The sequence below is a fragment of the Macrobrachium nipponense genome, chromosome 28 (assembly GCF_015104395.2).
Source record: "Macrobrachium nipponense isolate FS-2020 chromosome 28, ASM1510439v2, whole genome shotgun sequence".
NCBI classification, from domain to species: domain Eukaryota; kingdom Metazoa; phylum Arthropoda; class Malacostraca; order Decapoda; family Palaemonidae; genus Macrobrachium; species Macrobrachium nipponense.
In genome coordinates, this window is record NC_087217.1 from 36,008,478 (window position 1) to 36,027,255 (window position 18,778).

The 18,778-nt window shown below is 40.9% G+C and overlaps 1 protein-coding gene across 1 annotated transcript in view; it reads left to right on the plus strand.

Moving 5' to 3' along the window:
- Nucleotides 1-18,778, plus strand: part of LOC135201156 (general transcription factor 3C polypeptide 1-like) — a gene marked incomplete in the record, with an annotated part of 923,347 nt that overhangs the window by 252,354 nt on the left and 652,215 nt on the right. The window contains 1 exon segment of the mRNA XM_064230032.1: nucleotides 9,045-9,210. Coding sequence (XP_064086102.1) covers nucleotides 9,045-9,210 — 166 coding nt within the window.

Below are 18,778 nucleotides of genomic sequence, written 5' to 3' on the forward strand. Positions count from 1 at the left end.
ACTTTCAGTCAGACCAAAACTTTGTTGCCATATCTATTCAAGCAATACATATTCTGTTATTGTTTCCTATCTATCATTTTGTGTGTGTGAGAGAGAGAGAGAGAGAGAGAGAAGAGAGAGAGAGAGAGAGAGAGAGAGAGAGAGAGAGAGAGAGAGATGGCTGTACGTATACGATTGTTTATTTTCTCAGTTGCCAAACTCACTCTGTTATCTGCTTATTTCATATTATGTTGCTCACCAATTTATACCTACGATATTTTTTATTCAATTCATTACATCAAGATTTTATAAGGAATGTCTAATAAACAGAATAACATATCATTATGAAATGTCCTTGAACGAATAGTAAACACACAAAAATTCGCATCCGCGAATAGCCGGGGATGACAGCGAATAATTATGTATACTTTTTGTTCCACAGAACGAAACCCGCGAACTTACTATGGGCGATAGTCCTTCCACGAATAATTTCTAAGAATAGGTTTCCAAAGAAAAAAATAATCCGCGAATCAGTGAGTCCGCGAATCACCAGAGAACGCGAATACGGGGGGTGGGGACACTTTATATATATATATATATATATATATATATATATATATATATATATATATATATATATATATATATATATTTTACACACATACGTATATACAGTGTACCCTCTGTATTCGCGTTCTCCAGATACTCGGACTCACACATTCATGGATTTCTCTCGGGAACGTTTCCCTGCATTATTCGCTGAAAATTTGCGCATTTGCGGTATTTTTTCTATGATAAATATCCACAAATTCCTGGTTTTTTTTGATGAATTTCATCATAAAATGCACTTTTTGTGATAAAACTATTAAAAAAAACAATGAATGAAAATTTTTAGTGGGTTTTTCTTGAGTTTTAACTAACAAAATAGGCTGTTTTTAGCATTTTTATAGGGGTTCCAAACATTCGCGGGTTCTAACTATTCACGGGGGGGTCTGGTACGCATCCCCCGCGAATACAGGGGGACTATATCTATATATACAGTGGGGCCCCCGTATTCACATTCTCTGGATTCACGGATTTCTCTCGACCATATCTACCCATTAGTCATGGAAAATTTGCCTATTTGCAGTATTTTTCTATGAGAAATATCCAGATATTCCTTCTCTTTATCAATTTCATCATAAAATGCACTTTATGTGATAAAATATTAAAGAAACCAGGTATGAACATTTTTAGTGGGTTTTCTTGTGTTTTACATACCAAAATAGGCTTTCAGTGTTTTTATAGGGGTTCCAACTATTCGCAGATTCTAACTATTATGTGGTCTGGTACACATCTCTTACAAATAGAAGGGGATCCAAATTAATTTTAACCATAAGAAATAAATGAAAATGGATTAATCCGTTCTTGACCACCAGTTATTACCCTAACCTTGTCTTTTTATACAAAACACTACCCATAAATACACAAATTACAATTGAATCAGTTCAGTGTTAAATAACAGACTATTCAACGCATTTTTTCATTTTGAAATAAATACTGTAGTAAAATAACTAACCTGTGTACGCCCAGTTTGGCCATAATACGATGGTTGACAGAGCGCCATAGGCTAGGCTAGGTACGTAGTATGTACTGTAAGGGGTAAGCAATATTGTTGCTAATAATAAAATATTGAAAATCAAGTCTAATTTTTACAGGAAATTAATAAGATATTAAAAATAAGCCAAATTATGTCTGTTATCATAAAATTTAGTAAAATTCCCTAGTGTTAAGTTGCTAGCTAGTGGCCGTGAGTAGCCGTAAACAGACGTAAACAAACCATCATTCCTTTGAAATTGGAAAGAATCACAATATTAAGGATAACAGGGGAGCTATCGATATCGTAAAACCCTTTACATATTTTGATTATAAAATACTACCAAGAAAATATAGCCCCTTAGTAAACAACAATGCTCGAAGTACAGCATGACTGGGAACTATGAATTATGAGCATCGTAACTTTTGAAGTCAAGCATGTCTGAGAATTACGTTTAATTTTTATGAATGAGCAGACTGCAAAATGTTTTGGCAGGCAAAAGCACTGTCTGAAACTGACAAAAAACACATGTAGCTTTTTTAAGTGTACTACTTTTATAAATAAAGTAGCTGTAATTCTTAAACCCATCTTTCTTTCGTAAATTAAGTTTCATTCGACATCTAAAGACAGTGATCGTGTCAATGAAATTAAATCAGCTGATATTTTAAAAATGTAAACGAAACCAGAATGCAAATGGCAGATCATTCTTTGCATTATAATATGGTAATAATGCATGCAGTATGAATGGATACAATAAATCAATGGTTTTATTAAAGGGGTCTTTATTCTCAATACACAAATATCAGCTTTTGCTAATGGATATGTGTCAGTGTAACAACCTAACCCAGGCAACAGAGTCTCTCTCTCTCTCTCTCTCTCTCTCTCTCTCTCTCTCTCTCTCTCTCTCTCTCTCTCTCTCTCTCTCTCTCTCTCTCTCTCTCTCTCTCTCTGTTGAAGGTATTGTAAACCTGTAGTACAGACATGAGCAACCAATTCGAGGAACGGCTGACATCATTTGACGTCATTTGCCATATAAAAAGAAGAAAAATAAGGCCCAGGCGAAATTGATGTTCAAAACTAGCGAAGTCACACTTAACGCTTATACAATCAAGTATTGTGCAACTTTTAAACCCAACTTTGTTAATTTACAAGAAATTATCAAAATTACATATCTTCTACCAGCCAAGTGTAATGGCAATGAAGATATGGATAGCTCAGTCAGCCGCGATTTGAAAATGTAAACTTTGTCGAATGCAAATGGCATAAGGAGCCTTCCGAGCGCAATGCGCCTGCCAGGCGCTTACTATACGAGAAGAGCCTGATAGGCACCAGGAGCCAATCAGGCGCCAGGCGCAAATTAACCAAGATTCTCCTAAGGATAGGCGTAGGGAGTCAATAGCTCTTAGTCCCTCGCCTGTTAGAAGTTCTTCTTCGACGGAAAGGAAGAAGTCAAAGGAGGAGACAGACGAAAGAAGGGAGCTTTCTCCTTCCGATCCTCTCGACTTAGAGGACGTTTCAGAAGACGAGGTAACTAATAAAGAAGGACTGTCGAACTATAAAGTTCTTACTTCTCTCCTACAAGAATATGGAGATTCATCGACTCCAGCTGCTCCTCCTTCTCCGCGCTCTCTATTTTCGAGCGCTAAATCACTCAAGTCTTCGTCCTTCCTCAAGATGAAACCGGCCATATCTATGAAGAGGGCCCTACAGTCTCTAGATTCCTGGATTAAGACTAAAAAGGAACTAGGGAGGACAGTCTTTTGTATGCCTCCTGCCAAACTAATGGGTAGAAGAGGCATATGGTATGAGACGGGAGAAAATATGGGATTGTCTCTGCCTACTTCGGCCGAATCGACTTCTCGAGTCTCGTAGACTCCTCGAGAAGACACGCCTTGAACTCGGCCCGAGCAACATGGGGTCTTTCGGAAGTGGACCATCTCCTCAAGGGACTTTTCCACGTCTTGGAAGTATTTAATTTCCTGGATTGGTCCCTTGGGGTTTTGGCTAAAAAGTCCCAGGAAGCGGAAGACCTAAACCCGGAAGCTTTGCATAGCATACTTACATGCATAGACAAAGCTGTTCAGGATGGGTCGGCAGAGGTCTCCTCCCTCTTTGGTGCAGGAATGCTGAAGAAGAGGGCAATTTATAGTGCTTTTCTCACTAAGGCCATCTCTCCTTCACAGAGATCCGCCTTGTTGTTCGCCCCTCTTTCAGAGCATTTGTTCCCTTCTCAGTTGGTGAAGGACATTGCACATTCACTAAGTGAGAAGGCGACTCAAGATCTCCTCAGGCAGTCTTTGAGGAAGAATAGGCCTGCGTCCAACGCAGCAGCAGCCCTTTCGAGGAGGCCCTCCGGCTAGAACTATTTCACGAAGAAAGAAGACGGAAAGAAGAGGAAGAGCTTCCTTCCGACCCTTTAAGAAGGGGAAATGAGAAAGCGATCCTCCAAACACCTGTAGGTGCCAGGTTGCAAGAATTTGCGGAAGCCTGGGCAAACATAGGAGCCGACACATGGTCCATGTCGGTCATCAAGAAGGGATATTATATCCCATTCAAGGACAGCCCTCCCTGACATCAACACCGAGGGAACTGTCTGCCAGATACAAGGACCCTGTACTGATGGATACTCTTCGTCAAATGGTAGAACAGATGTTGGACAAAAGAGCAATCGAGCTGGTACTGGAAAACAACTCCCTGGGGTTTTACAATCGCTTTTTCTAGTAGCGAAAGCTTCGGGGGGGTGGAGACCAGTACTGGATGTAAGTGCGCTGAACAGATTTGTGGAGAAACAGAAGTTCAGCATGGAAACGTCTGCTTCAGTCCTTGCAGCCCTTCACCAAGGAGATTGGATGGCGTCCCTCGATCTTCAAGACGCCTATTTCCACATCCCAATTCATCATTCGTCGAGGAAGTACCTTCATTTCATGATGGAGGGAAGGATCTATCAGTTCAGGGCCCTGTGTTTTGGCCTGTCCACGGCTCCTCAAGTCTTCACAAGTATAATGAAGAATGTAGCAAGACATCTACATCAGATGGGAATAAACATCTCCCTATACCTGGACGACTGGCTCATCAGGGCCAGGTCGCACAAACAGTGTTTGGAGGACATTTCAACGACATTAGACCTGACAAAGTCATTAGGATTGATCGTAAACCTCGAGAAATCTCAGATGATCCCCAGCCAGAACATGGTTTATCTGGGGATTCGGATGGATTCTCGGGGTTTTCGAGTGTTTCCTTCTCAAGAGAGAATATCGAAAGGTTGCGCCACAGTCTCCAGCTTCTTAGGGAAGGAGCGCAGTTCAGCGAGGGAATGGTTGAGCCTCCTGGGGACCCTTTCCTCGCTTGAACAGTTCTTTCCTCTAGTAAGACTGCATCTCCGTCCTCTACAGTTCTTCCTGAAAAGGAATTGGAATTGGAAGACAGGACAGCTCTCCGATACTTTTCCAATTCCGGCAGAAGTGAAAAATCACTTAAGGTGGTGGTTACCCCCTATAGAGGAAAACAGAGGTGTGTCCCTGGAAGTTCGGAACCCGAACCTGATATTATTTTCAGACGCATCGGAGACAGGTTGGGGTGCAACCTTAGGATCCAGGGAAGTGTCAGGCACCTGGTCGGAAGAGCAGGTGTCATGGCACATAAATTACAAGGAGCTCTTAGCAATGCTTCGAACAGATAGTCAGAGACGGGGTAGTGCAGATAAACTCCGACAATACCACCGCTCTGGCTTTTGTAAGAAAATAAGGAGGGACTCACTCTCTCGCTCTATACGAACTGACAAGAGACCTTCTTATTTGGACAAATCATAGGAATATAACTCTACTGACAAGGTTTGTCCAAGGGGAGAGGAACGTGAGAGCGGACAGGCTGAGCAGGAGGTTCCAGGTCCTTCCCACAGAATGGACCCTCCACTCAGAAGTGTGTCAGATCCTTTGGTCTCTTTGGGGGAAGCCTCAAATAGACCTGTTCGCCACATTCCTCTCCAAGAGGATAGACACCTTTTGCGCTCTGGCAGACGACCCCAGAGCTTATGCAGTAGACGCCTTTCTCCTGAACTGGTCCGGACTGGATGTGTACGCTTTTCCCCCATTCAAGATCCTGGGGGAGGTGGTCAGAAAGTTTGTGGCCTCGAAGGGGACAAGGATGACTCTGATAGCCCCATATTGGCCATCCCGAAATTGGTTCACAGAGGTAATGGAGTGGACGGTGGACTTCCCCAGATCTCTTCCAAACAGGACAGATCTGCTCAAACAACCCCACTTGGAGAAGTACCATCAAAACCTACCCGCTCTTGCTCTGACTGCCTTTCAACTATCGAAAGACTTGTCAGAGCGAGAGGGTTTTTTCGCAAGGCGGCAAGCGCAATCGCCAGAGCCTGCAGATCATCTACTATGCGAGTATACCAATCAAAGTGGGAGTTGTTCAGAAGTTGGTGTAGGTCGAAGAAGCTGTCCTCCTCCAATACTTCTGTGACCGAGATTGCAGATTTCCTTCTTTTCCTGAAGGAGAAATCGCATCTTTCTGTACCAACCATTAAGGGATACAGGAGTATGCTCTCGGCTGTATTCAGGAACAAAGGACTAGATTTAGCCAATAATAAGGATTTGCATGATCTCATTCGTTCTTTCGAAACATCCAAATCAAAAGAACCTAGAGTTCCGAGCTGGAATCTGGACGTGGTCCTAAAATTTCTATCTTCTGAAAGGTTCGAACCACCTCACACGGCTTCCTTTCGAGATATTACAAGGAAGTGCCTGTTTCTGTTGTCTCTCACTACGGCGAAGAGAGTCAGTGAGCTGCACGCCCTTGAGTCACGAGTGGGCTTCAAAGGAGACTCTGCTATTTGTTCGTTCCAGACTCTCTTTCTTGCTAAAAATGAGAATCCCTCGAAACCCTGGCCCAGGAGCTTCGAGGTAAAAGGCCTGGCTAGTATAGTAGGCAGAGAGGTCTCTTTGCCCGGTCAGAGCGCTTAAATTCTATCTGGACAGAAAGAAGCAGATGGGGGGTTCGCAACACGGTCTATGGTGCTCGGTAAGGGAGCCCAAAAGACCGATGTCGAAGAATGCCTTAGCCTTCTTTGTAAGAAGCGTTATTACCGAGGCGCATAAGGTGTCGCTGAAGAATGTTTTAGATGCAACATATTGGAGGTGCAACTCGGTGTTTGCATCTCATTACTTGAAGGACGTGCGCGTAACGTATGAGAAATGTTTTTCTCTAGGTCCGTTTGTGTCAGCGCAGACGGTTCTGGGTACTGGAGTAAGCGCCCATCCTTAATTTTGTGTACGTAACCCTCTTGTCGGATACGGTCTTGGCTTCCTGCTGGAAGAAGTGTCAGATGTCGCACAGGCGGCTGTCGCTTCGGTTCAGTAAGGAAATCGAGTGGTATCTGACTATTAGAGGGGTACAACATTTTTTTTTTTTGTACTTTAGTGTGTGCGTATTGACTATGTAATTCGAGTTTTGGGTTGTTTGTGAAGAGTTTGGGGATGGCTCTTGGCAATCTTAGAACTAACACGGGTGTTAGGATCGGGTGATCGGGATCGGTTGTGTGCTCCTTAAAGTAGGCGTGTTGTCATATAAGCGGATTAGCACCCATTGACAAATGCAAGTCAGGCTCTGCCGAGTAAGTGGATAAGACCCCATCGACAGACCCACAAGAACTCTTGGCCACAGATCACTATCTCGCTAAGGCTCTTGAGGTGAAGCAGACTCCCAGGCAGTAGCCACGAAGTCTTCCACCTAATCAGGTAGGAACCAAGGTCTATAAATAGCTACAACATATGTTGTTTACCTGTCTTTTCAGTAGTTAGCTGTCTCATATCCTCCACCAAAGGGTGTCAATCAGCTAAGTATATATCTGACAGGGAAGTTGAATGTATGAAAATGATATTGTTATGATACAATAAAGTTTCATACATACTTACCTGGCAGATATATACGATTGATGGCCCACGCTGCCTCCCCGCAGGAGACAGGTGGAAGAGAAAATCTGATAGAAAACGGGAATGGTTCCTAGTCCTGCCACCCAGAGCAGGGGATCACCTGACCTACCTGTAGCGAGTGCCGCGAAATTTGAATTTCTGTCGGGGACGACGGAGTCTATAGCTAAGTATATATCTGCCAGGTAAGTATGTATGAAATTTTATTGTATCATAACAATATCATGTTTTTTCGGAAGGGTTACCGCGTGGATGTAAGGAAAAAGTTTTTTTCATAAATTCACCATAAATCGCAATATTGTGCTAGAGACTTCCAATTTGTTGCAAAATAAAGGTAAATGATTGAATATTACTAGAATGTAATAGTTTTAGCTTAAAATTGCGTTTTTTTACCATTTCGGTCGAGTCAAAGTTGACCGAAGGTTGAAATTTTGCCACATCTTTATTTATATGAAAATATTTCAAAACTGATAAAAGCTACAACCATGGGTTGTTTTTTGTTGTATTCTACATGAAATTGCGCACATTTCCATATATAAAACTTTATGTAACAGCTAATTTAAAATGGTGCAAACATTACGACAATCGGACAAAAAAATTTATGATATTTTCAGAAGTTACCGCGCGGACGTAAGGAAAAAGTTTTTTTTCATAAATTCACCATAAATGGAAGTATTATGCTAGAGACACCCAATTTGTTGCAAAATGAAGGTAATTGATTGAATATTACTAGAATATAAGAGTTTTAGCTTACAATTTTGTTTTACGACCATTTCGGTAGAGTCAAAGTTGACTGAAGGTTGAAATTTTGGCACTTATTGTTATTTATATGAAAATATTTCAAAACTGATAAAAGCCAAGCATGAGTTGTTTTTTGTTGTATTCTATATGAAATTGCGCACATTTTCATATATAATACTCCATGTAACGGCTAATATAAAATGGTGCAAAAATTATGTCAGTGACGAAATAATTTCTGAGATGTTTCGCTGATGCTTTTTAGTGTGAGAAGAAAGAAATTCGCGCTTGTGCGCCTGGGTAACGATTGTAAACAAAATAATTCCTTGATCCGTGAGCTCCCAGCATCCCCCAAGGCGCATGATTCAAAAGTTTTCGCTCAGTAGGCCTATAACTATTTTTCCGCGAATTTTTTTTAAAAAACTTTTTTTTGTCGACGTACCATACGTCCAATCGGCACCTGACAGACAATTTTTGTCGACGTTTAATATGTCCAATCGGCGTTAAAGGGTTAAATTCCTAACTTAATTGGATCTTATAATTTTCATATTCTATTTTTGATCACCAGGTCAAATTCAGTTAGTGTTTGTTATAAAATTTATCACAATTTCCTTGAATTCAGTAGCTAATTTTGGGTTGACATAGATTATTTGTTTCTTCTGTATAATCAAGTATATTTTAGAGTGGAATGAGTTTTAATGATTTTGAATTTAAGGTAAAATTTTTTGTGAATGACAGAATTTTGCCTCTAGTATGATTTTGTGCATTTGCATTTTGTGTATCTCTTCATAAGATTTTGGCTTCTTTTACAGGCTGAATCAGAGGAAGGATATCCTGTAAAAATGGACAAGAAGAGTCTAAATAGACTTCTGGACAGACTAGCCCGTGGTGGTTTTCTGAAAAACATTATCGTTAAACTTAAATGTGGAGACAACATCAAGTTGGTTCCATTTGTTGTTGATCCAAGCATTACATTTGGTAAGTAATTAAAGTTATTTTATTTAAAGTCAGTATCAAAAGTTTCACTATTCATTGAGTATACTTCATGTTTTATGAGACTCGGAATTCCAGGAAATGTAATTGTGTTTTGTACAGCAAGGTTTAATGTGGTAAAGTATTTCCAGTACAGTAGTACCTCAGGATACGAAATTAATCCGTTCCGAAGCGGCCTTCGTAACCTGATTTTTTCGTATCTTGAACCACATTTTACATGTAAATTGCCTAATTCGGTCCAGGCCCTACAAAAACACCCTATTAAATTTTATAATAAAGGTAAATTGACCAAGAAACAATGAAATACAACAATTTGGACCAGTCAATACCTAACCTAACTGTGATTACCTGTAAATAAAGTTTATAAGTGTACAGGATACAAGAAATACTGTACGTACATATGTGTAGTAAAATGTGGAACCTTACCTTTCGAGTGAGGCGATCTCCGAAAGAGGCAACAGAGGAGGAGGACAAATGGCAGAAAAAATGAGCACTTAACTTTACAAAACACATTAAAAAATGGCAGAAAACTTTAACACCAAACTTTACGAAACACATTAACAAATAAATGGCAGAAAACATTAAAACTTAACTTTACATTTTTTTTTACAAAATTTCAATTTCTTCACCACTGAATGGATGCCAGTCCGTTTAGGGAATTTATCAAACCACACCCGAGAAGCCTATAAGTGTGGGGTTGCCGTCGATGTCCCTTCTCCACCGTCGTCTTCGGCCTGGGCAATCAGATCAGCAAAAATAGCGCTGGCCTTCTGGCAGATTGCTGTCTCGGTTATTGTATAGCCAGCGATTTCTTTGTCCTCAATCCATAGGAGAAGCAGCCTCTCCATCTCATCATGCACGTGGCTCCTCTTGTTGGACAAAATAGTCCCGCCCTTGGAAGGTGTAGCTGCTTTGATGGATTCCTTCTGCTTAAGAATGGTGCCTATCGTTGACAGGTTTCGGCCATATTCCTTAGCGATCACACTCAACCGCATGCCAGCTTCATACTTTTTAATGATCTCCATCTTTGTCTCCATAGAAAGCATCCTCTTCTTTCCGTGAACTTCAGCAACTTTCTTGGGACCCATGACTATACATAATTAAGTTATGTACTAATTAAGTTCTCACACAACACGATAAAGTACAAAGCAAAATCATTAACACGAATTTACGTTAACAAACAAATTCGTATATGTAAACTAACAAATTCTGCGTGCGTGCGATAACGATGCTGCTATGGAGTGGCCGAACGACGCCTTTACGATGAGCACGATGGGGTAGATGCTGACCAGTAGGAGAGCAGGATCTTACGGCGGTGACTAGCATCCGGAACCAATTGGAGAGCAGGAGGATGGTGGTGAGTCTACTCAGTTGGCGGCGCGCGAGTTTAAAAATTTTTTCTCGGTCTGGGAGAATCTCGGGACTTTACAGTAACACCCTTTCGTAATCGCCTCAGTGGCGTGGTTGGTATGGTGTTGGCGTCCTACCTCGGTGGTCGCGAGTTTGATTCTCGGCCATTCCATTGAGGAGTGAGGGATGTGTGTTTCTGGTGATAGAAGTTCACTCTCGATGTGGTTCAGAAGTCACGTAAAGCCGTTGGTCCCGTTGCTGAATAACCACTGGTTCCATGCAACGTAAAAACGCAATACAAACAAACAAACACCCTTTCGTAAGCAGAATTATTTTCGTATGCAGAGGCAAAAAAATCTTCGTATTTGCTTTCGTAACTTGAATTTTTCGTAAGTTGGGACTTTCATATGTCGAGGTTCCACTGTATATCAAAATCACATTTGTTTTAATACCAAACCTGTCAGTTTACATAAACCTACCCTGTATTAGAGTTCCAAGTGACACCATTGACCAAAGAAAAGTCCACTTTACAGGACAGCCCTGCACCTGCAACCCCCAGTTGATGTAAGTCTTTCCTATGTGTGTCTTTAGCTAGAGCTCAAGCATTATTTTTCTACTACCAAATTACTAGTGAAGCTCTTTTCCACAATTTTCTACTTCACTTATACATCTCTGTTATCTCTTTTCTTTATATATTTTGGTCCTTTTTTCATTTATTAAGCCTTGGTGAGTTTCATTTATTTGATGATAGAGAGAAATGCTGCGTTCAAGGGTACCATTATATGTAATAACACTGGCTTTTTTTATCACCCACTGGTCATTGTTTACCAGTTGTTGATGGTTTAGTATTTCTTTTGCCACCATAAATTCTTTTATCAGCTGTTAATCCACTTATATCCATTTTGGTTTAGGTATTGTGTTAAGCTTTGAAGGCATTAGTATCCTTTTTGCATTAATTGTACTACAGTATTCATTTAGCTGGTGTTAGCACAGTTCAGTGTAATTACTAGTGTACTCTTATTTCTCATTCTCTCTCAGATGAATGAAGAGGCTAAGGGGCATATTGCATCTTGTGTATATTAATGTTACCTTTTGATTTTCCTTATTGATTTCTAGTAGAAAATGTGACTTTTTTAAAATTTAGCTAGATAGTTAACTTTGGTTATTAAAATATTTTGTTTTGATGTACTTCTTTTATGTTGTGGAAAAATTAATTGGAAAAAGACCTCTGTTTGCTATGTAGTACCAGTAAGGGCAATGTTTGTTTAATAGATTATGCAAAGACTGAACTGTTGATTGTATACACAAGAAGGTGCTATAAGCATGCCAAAGCCTCAGGTGATGAGGAGGAGTTTTGGTTTTTAAATCTTCCAAAACCCTGTGTGTATTCACATCCATTTCCTCCCATGTTGGAGCTTCTGCATCAAAGCTTGGGAAATTAAAGGGCTTATTTTCGCTCTTAGGTAACTTGCCCGATGGTCTGGATCCCCTTACCCCTGGACAATATAGCACTTTGTCACCTACGCATAGCAAGTCATAATTTCTTCAGCATGCCTGTTGACACAACCCTGGATCATATTTTAATTGGACATCGTGTATCCCTTCCCCATGCTTTACTATTGCTCTGGTAGAAATTGCAACCCTGTATGTGGTCTTCTCTTGTAAATGCTGCTAGAAAAAAGGGATTTTGATGAAGGAAAAATCTATTTCTGGGCAAGGGTTCGTGTCGCCCAGTGAAATAATCCTTAAGTTCATTATTTCTAGGTAAATGATACTAACATTATACCAGAGAAAAAATAAATTCAGGAGTATGTCAGAATAACTGACTCACTCCCCCTAAATAAAAAGAGGGTGTCGGTATGGAGCTGGGGCGAGTGAGACCACTACCACGAACTTCTTGTCATTTAGAATTCTCCTTCATCAAAATCCCCCTCCTGAGAGAGCTGATACACAGTCGGAGTCAGCAACTACTACGCTACCCACCACGCCGACTGCAGCGCCTCTGGTGGCCATCCTTGTAGTTAGATGCCAATCTTGGGCTGCAGGGCGGGGAACAGTGGGGGATTTCACTGGGCGACATGAACCCTTGCCCAGAAATAGATTTTTCCTTCGTCAAAGTCCCTTTTCTCGGCTCAGTTCGTGTCGCTTCGTGAAATAGTACCAGAAAATTAGCACAAGATTGGAAAAGTAAAAAAGAGAAAGGTCTCAATAAAACAAAAGAAGTAAAAAAGAGTGAATATAATCTGATTGAGAGCTTACAAGTTATCATAAAATAAAGTTAACTTAAACTAATGAAACAAATTATATACAGTTAACCTTAAAATTATACTTTAACTTATGATAACTTATCTAATACAAGTGAGGTTCAATAAAAAAGTACATAAGGAGAGAACACTCACTGAAACTTATATATTTGAATCACAAACAGCATCTCAGTTATATGTTGGTGTGCTTCCTTAGCACAAAAATAAGGGGAGCAACACCGATTAGTTACAAAAATTCCATATATACATTTATAGTTGTGAGTGCCCCTAGCAAAAAAAATAAGGGACACACTACTATATGTAGCCTTTTAACCCTCTTACGCCGGAGCGGTAAATAAAAAATCGTCTCCCGTGTGCCGGAGGGGTTTCGGAGTGAGCGCGGAAGCGGAAAAAATATTTTTTTCAAAAAAATCACAGCGCGCTTAGTTTTCAAGATTAAGAGTTCATTTTTGGCTCCTTTTTTTTTCATTGCCTAAAGTTTAGTATGCAACCATCAGAAATGAAAAAAATTATCATTATCATATATAAATAATGCGATATATGATAGCGCAAAAACGAAATTTCATATATAATTGTATTCAAATCGCGCTGTGCGCAAAACGGTTAAAGGTAACAAGTTACTTTTTTTCGTTGTAATGTACACTAAATTGCGATCATTTTGGTATATAACACATTGTAAAACGATAAAAGCAACACAGAGAAAATATTATCACAAAATAATGCATGAATTCGTAACGCGCGGACGTAAACAAATATTTTTTTCAAAAATTCACCATAAATCTAAATATTGTCCTAGAGACTTCCAATTTGTTTCAAAATGAAGACAAATGATTGACTATTACTATACTGTAAGAGTATTAGCTTACAATTGCAGTTTTTGACCATATCTGACGAGTTAAAGTTGACCGAATGTTGAATTTTTATATATATATATTTTTTATATGCAATTATTTCGGAAATAAGAAAAGCTACAACCTTCAAATATTTTTTGTTTTATTCTACATGAAATTGCGCACATGTTCATATATAAAACTCTATGAAATGCCTAATATGAAACGGAGCAAATATTCCGAGAATGGGACGTACGTATTTCGGAGATTTGTGGCGGAGAATCCGCGCGCGGAGGGAAGGAAAATGATTTTTTACATTCACCATAAATCTAAATATTTTGCTAGAGACTTCGAATTTGTTTCAAGATGAAGATAAATGACTGAATATTACTAGACTGTAAGAGTTTTAGCTTACAATTGCGTTTTTCGACCATTTCGGTAGAGTCAAAGTTGACCGAACGTGGTTTTTTTTCTATTTATCGTGATTTATATGCAAATATTTCAAAAATGAGAAAAGCTACAACCTTCAATTATTTTTGGTTGTATTTTACATGAAATTGCGCACATTTTCATATATAAAACTTTATGTAACGGCTAATTTGAAATGGTGCAAACATTACCACAATCCCATGTATGATTTTTTCGGAAGAGTTACCGTGCGGACGTAAAGAAAATGTTATTTTTTTCATAAATTCACCAAAATGAAGGTAAATGCTTGAATATTACTAGAATATAAGCGTTTTAGCCTACAATTGCGTTTTTTGACCATTTCGGTAGTCAAAGTTGACCGAAGGTTGAAATTTTGGCAATTATCGTTATTTATATGAAAATATCTCAAAACTGATAAAAGCTACAACCATGGGTTGTTTTTAGTTGTATTGTGCATGAAATTGCGCACATTTCCATATATAAAACTTTATATAACGGCTAATTTTAAAATGGTGCAAACATTACCACAATCGCATGTATGATTTTTTTCGGAAGAGTTACTGTGCGGACGTAAGGGAAAAGTTTTTTCATAAATTCACCATAAATTGAAATATTGTGCTAGAGACTTCCAATTAGTTGCAAAATTAAGGTAAATGATTAAATATCACTAGAATATAAGCATTTTAGCTTACAATTGCGTTTTTTGACCATTTCGGTTGAGTCAAAGTTGACCGAAGGTTGAAATTTTGGCAATTATCGTTATTTATATGAAAATATCTCAAAACTGATAAAAGCTACAATCATGAATATTTTATTGTTGTATTCTACATAAAAATGCGCACATTTTCATATATAATACTTCATGTAACGGCTAATTTACAATGGTACAAAAATTATATTAAAGTGACGAAATAATTTCCGAGATGTGTCACAGATACTTTTTAGTGCGGCAAGAAAGAAATTCGCGCTTGCGCACCTGCGTAATGATTGTAAACAAAACAACACCTTGATCCGTGAACTCCCAGCATCCCCCAAGCCGCATGATTCAAAAGTTTTAGGCTGGTAGGCCTATAAGTATTTTTCCGCGAATTTAAAAAAAAACTTTTGTAAGTCGACGTAAAATACGTCCAGTCGGCACACGGGAGACAAAAAATGTCGACGTAAAATATGTCCAGTTGGCGTAAGAAGGTTAAGCAGCTAAGGCTGAAGGACCCAATGAGCATAACGGTAAGGTTAGGTGCATTGTTAGTTGAGGCAGGTAGAAAGGAGATCTGGATCTTCGACTACGACTACTGAGCAGTGTCATGGGAAACTATGTTTCCCGCTGCTACTGCCGGAAATTTTAAAGATTCCAAAGACTTAAAATAATGACGCTTAAAAACTGTCAGCAATTTCCAGCCTGTATATTTCTTTAAGTCATCAAAGTTCATATGCTGGAAATAATTAATGGAGGTGGCTACTGCCCTGATGTCATGGGCTTTGGGGAATGAGTCAGGATTAGCTTGTTTAATAATGTAAAGGATTTGTTGCTTAATTCCCCTTATTGAAATAGTAACACCCTTTTCCCTCATGAAGAGGGGGCCTGAGGATCTAGAGGATGTCCTGGACAGAAAGGCTCGTAAGGTCGTCACCGGACAAAGAGAAGGGTCTTGTGGAAGAGGGACGACCTTCCAAGGGGCCCACCTCATTAAGGGGTCCTCATTCTTTGCCAAAAAACTACGATCTGGAGATAGTAAGACTTCTCCTGAGGGGAGGAATTCTACATGTCCAGCATCTCTGGAAAGGGCCGACAGTTCTGATATTCTGGCTCCTGAGGCCAAACTTAGTAAGAATAGAGTTTTCCTCAGTAGCATTATATAGGTATAAGAAACGTTGTCAGTGTCTGAAGCCAGTTTGAGAACGTCATTCAAGAACCATGAAACTGAACTAGGCCTTTCAGAAGGTCTGAGCCTAGCACAGGCTTTAGGAATAGACGTAAAGTAGGAGTCTGTTAAGTCTATTTTAAAACCAAACTGAAAGATTTTCTTTAAAGCTGACTTATTAGTGGTAATAGTACTAGCTGCTAATCTTTTTTCGAATAAAGACCTGAAAAAGGATATAGCCAGGTTGACTGTCATGGTTCTGGTGTTCGTTTCCTTCAGGAAATTTGCTAACTTCTTAACAGCAGCATCATACTGTCTTAAAGTTGATTCTCTCTTATCTGATTCTAAGAAAATAATATTCTGAGGATCAATATTTGCATCTCTTTTAGCTCAAACTTCATGAAGTCCATAAAGTTAGGGTTTTAAGAATTCCTGAGGAAGCGAACACAGTCCTCATTTGTACTGACTGAGATAGTTTGGGATTTGGGATCCATCGAGGTCGGAGACCCAATTCCAGAAGCAGAGGATACCAGTTGCTCTTGGGCCAATCCGGGGCTACTAGAGCTACTTGTCCCTTGAATGTCCTGAGTTTGTTCAGGACTTTCAATAGAAGATTCACTGGAGGAAAGATGTATATCTTCTCCCACTGATTCCAATCTATGGACATGGCGTCTATGGCATAGGCCAGTGGGTCCAGGTTGGGGGCCACATAGCAAGGGAGCTTGTGGTTCGCTTGAGATGCGAATAGATCTACTTGGAGACCTGGAACACTCCGGCGTATCCACTGGAATGAGTTCTTGTCCAGGGACCACTCTGATTCTAGAGGAACTGATCGAGACAGAGTGTCCGCTATCACGTTCCTTACTCCCGCCAGATGGGTGGAGGATAGATGCCATTTGTACTTGGTTGCTAGAGAGAAAATGGCTATCATGACATGGTTCACATGTTTTGATTTGGATCCTCCCCTGTTGATGCAGTGTACTACTACTGCGCTATCCAAAACCAGCTTTATATGAGAGTTGTTTGCTGGTAGAAGCCTCTTCAGAGTGAGGAATGCTGCCATGGCTTCCAATACATTTATGTGAAGCTGGCGGAACTGAGATGACCAAGTTCCTTGAACCTTCTTGAATTGGGAATATCCTCCCCACCCGCTTAGAGAGGCGTCTGTGTGGATAACCAACGCCGGAGGGGGAAACTGGAGAGGAACTGATTTGGAAAGGTTCTTTGTCTCCACCCATGGGCGGAGACGTTTGCGAAGAATCTGCGGGATTACTGACAACTTGTCTTGAGATTTGACATTTGCTCTTGAGCGCCAAACTCAATTTATATCTTTCAGTTTGGCTCTTGACACTACCCCTTTCTGAAGGAGCTCTTTCGCATACTCTGTCAATTCCTTTGTTGGTAATTGAAGGAATGATTTGGATGGAGGAGGACCTTTGATCCAACTCCACCCCAGCCCTTTGGACACAATGCTCTGTGCCCAATTGCTGAATCCCCACCTGTGACGGAAGAGGAACAGCCTCCCTCCTACCTGAGAGATCTCACTGTTGTTGTGCAGGGCGTGCTCCGCGCCCTCCACGGAAGTGTTTCCCCCTGTTGGTTGCCCTTCCGCCACCCCTCTGACGAAATGCACCCCTAGCCCTACTTCCCCTTGCAAACCTATTAATGGCTTGAAATGCTTGGCTTTCAAATACGGGATTGAAAGCCGGGGAAACAGCGTAGGAGGTCGAGGGCTGGCTTTGGGGAGTCAACAGGAGGATAGGCTGATTCTGACCTTTCGCAGCTGCTGGTTGCACAGGTTGAGAGACCGGGACTGCCTGTACGAACTGTTGCTGCTGCTGTTTTTGGAAGGATGGGAACTTCCTGGTCTTTTTCAGCTTTTTGGCGCCAGCAGGAGGATTCTCAGGTTTCCTCTTACTGGAAAGGCCCCAGCGAGCCCTGAGGCTTTGGTTAAGCCTGGTCGCCTCATGCTGCACTTCATTTACAGCTGATTCTGGGAAGAGGTCAGCTCCCCAGATGGTAGACGATAGCAGCTTGTTCGGCTCGTGCCGAATTGTAGCTTCCTGCAGGACATGTTTCCTGCAGTTCCGTCTCGCTACCACAAACTCATACAGGTCCGACTGTACAGTCTGTGTTTGTGCCTTTGCCAGGAGCTTGAACAGAGGCTCCAAACCGTAAGTCAGGGCGGCAACCTCTGTCATCACCAAGGCATTCAAAGTTCTTCCTAACCTAGTCCTTGCCTCAAATTCGGCTTGGATAAGGTTATCCGGCAGCCTAGGAAGTCTCTCCACGAACTGATCAATGGCACAGTCCGGCTTGAGTTTTCCTACCGTGAATGTTGCTGGAAGGTCGTCCCAAAGTTCCCCAAAGGCTGGGAAGAGTGGGGACGTCGGGTCTGATTCCCTAAGCTGAGGGAGAGGCTCATCCTTCATGGCAGCCTGGATGGTAACCTCAGCTATCTTTGTTGTGAAGGGGAGTGGTGCCTCCTCCTCCGTAGCAAAGATCGTGAAAGGGCTCTTAAATGCCTGGAGCTTGGTATTGGTACAATCCCTGTCTTCCAGGCATCATACCCATTCCCTCTGAGCCTGTTCGCGACTGTACAAAACAGGCTCCTTAGGGATCTTGTCTTCCCTGTTCAGAGCTGCTTCCGTTAGCCTAGCATATCCCATGAAAGGTGGTTGCAGGCCGGCGGGATAGAACTCGAAGTCCTCGATTTGACGAGTTCCATAGTCCGGGATGGAGATCATACCATCCTTGAAGGGAGCAAAGGCTACTACCCTCCAAGGATTGCTCATAGTGAAGGCGGGAAGGGTGTTGT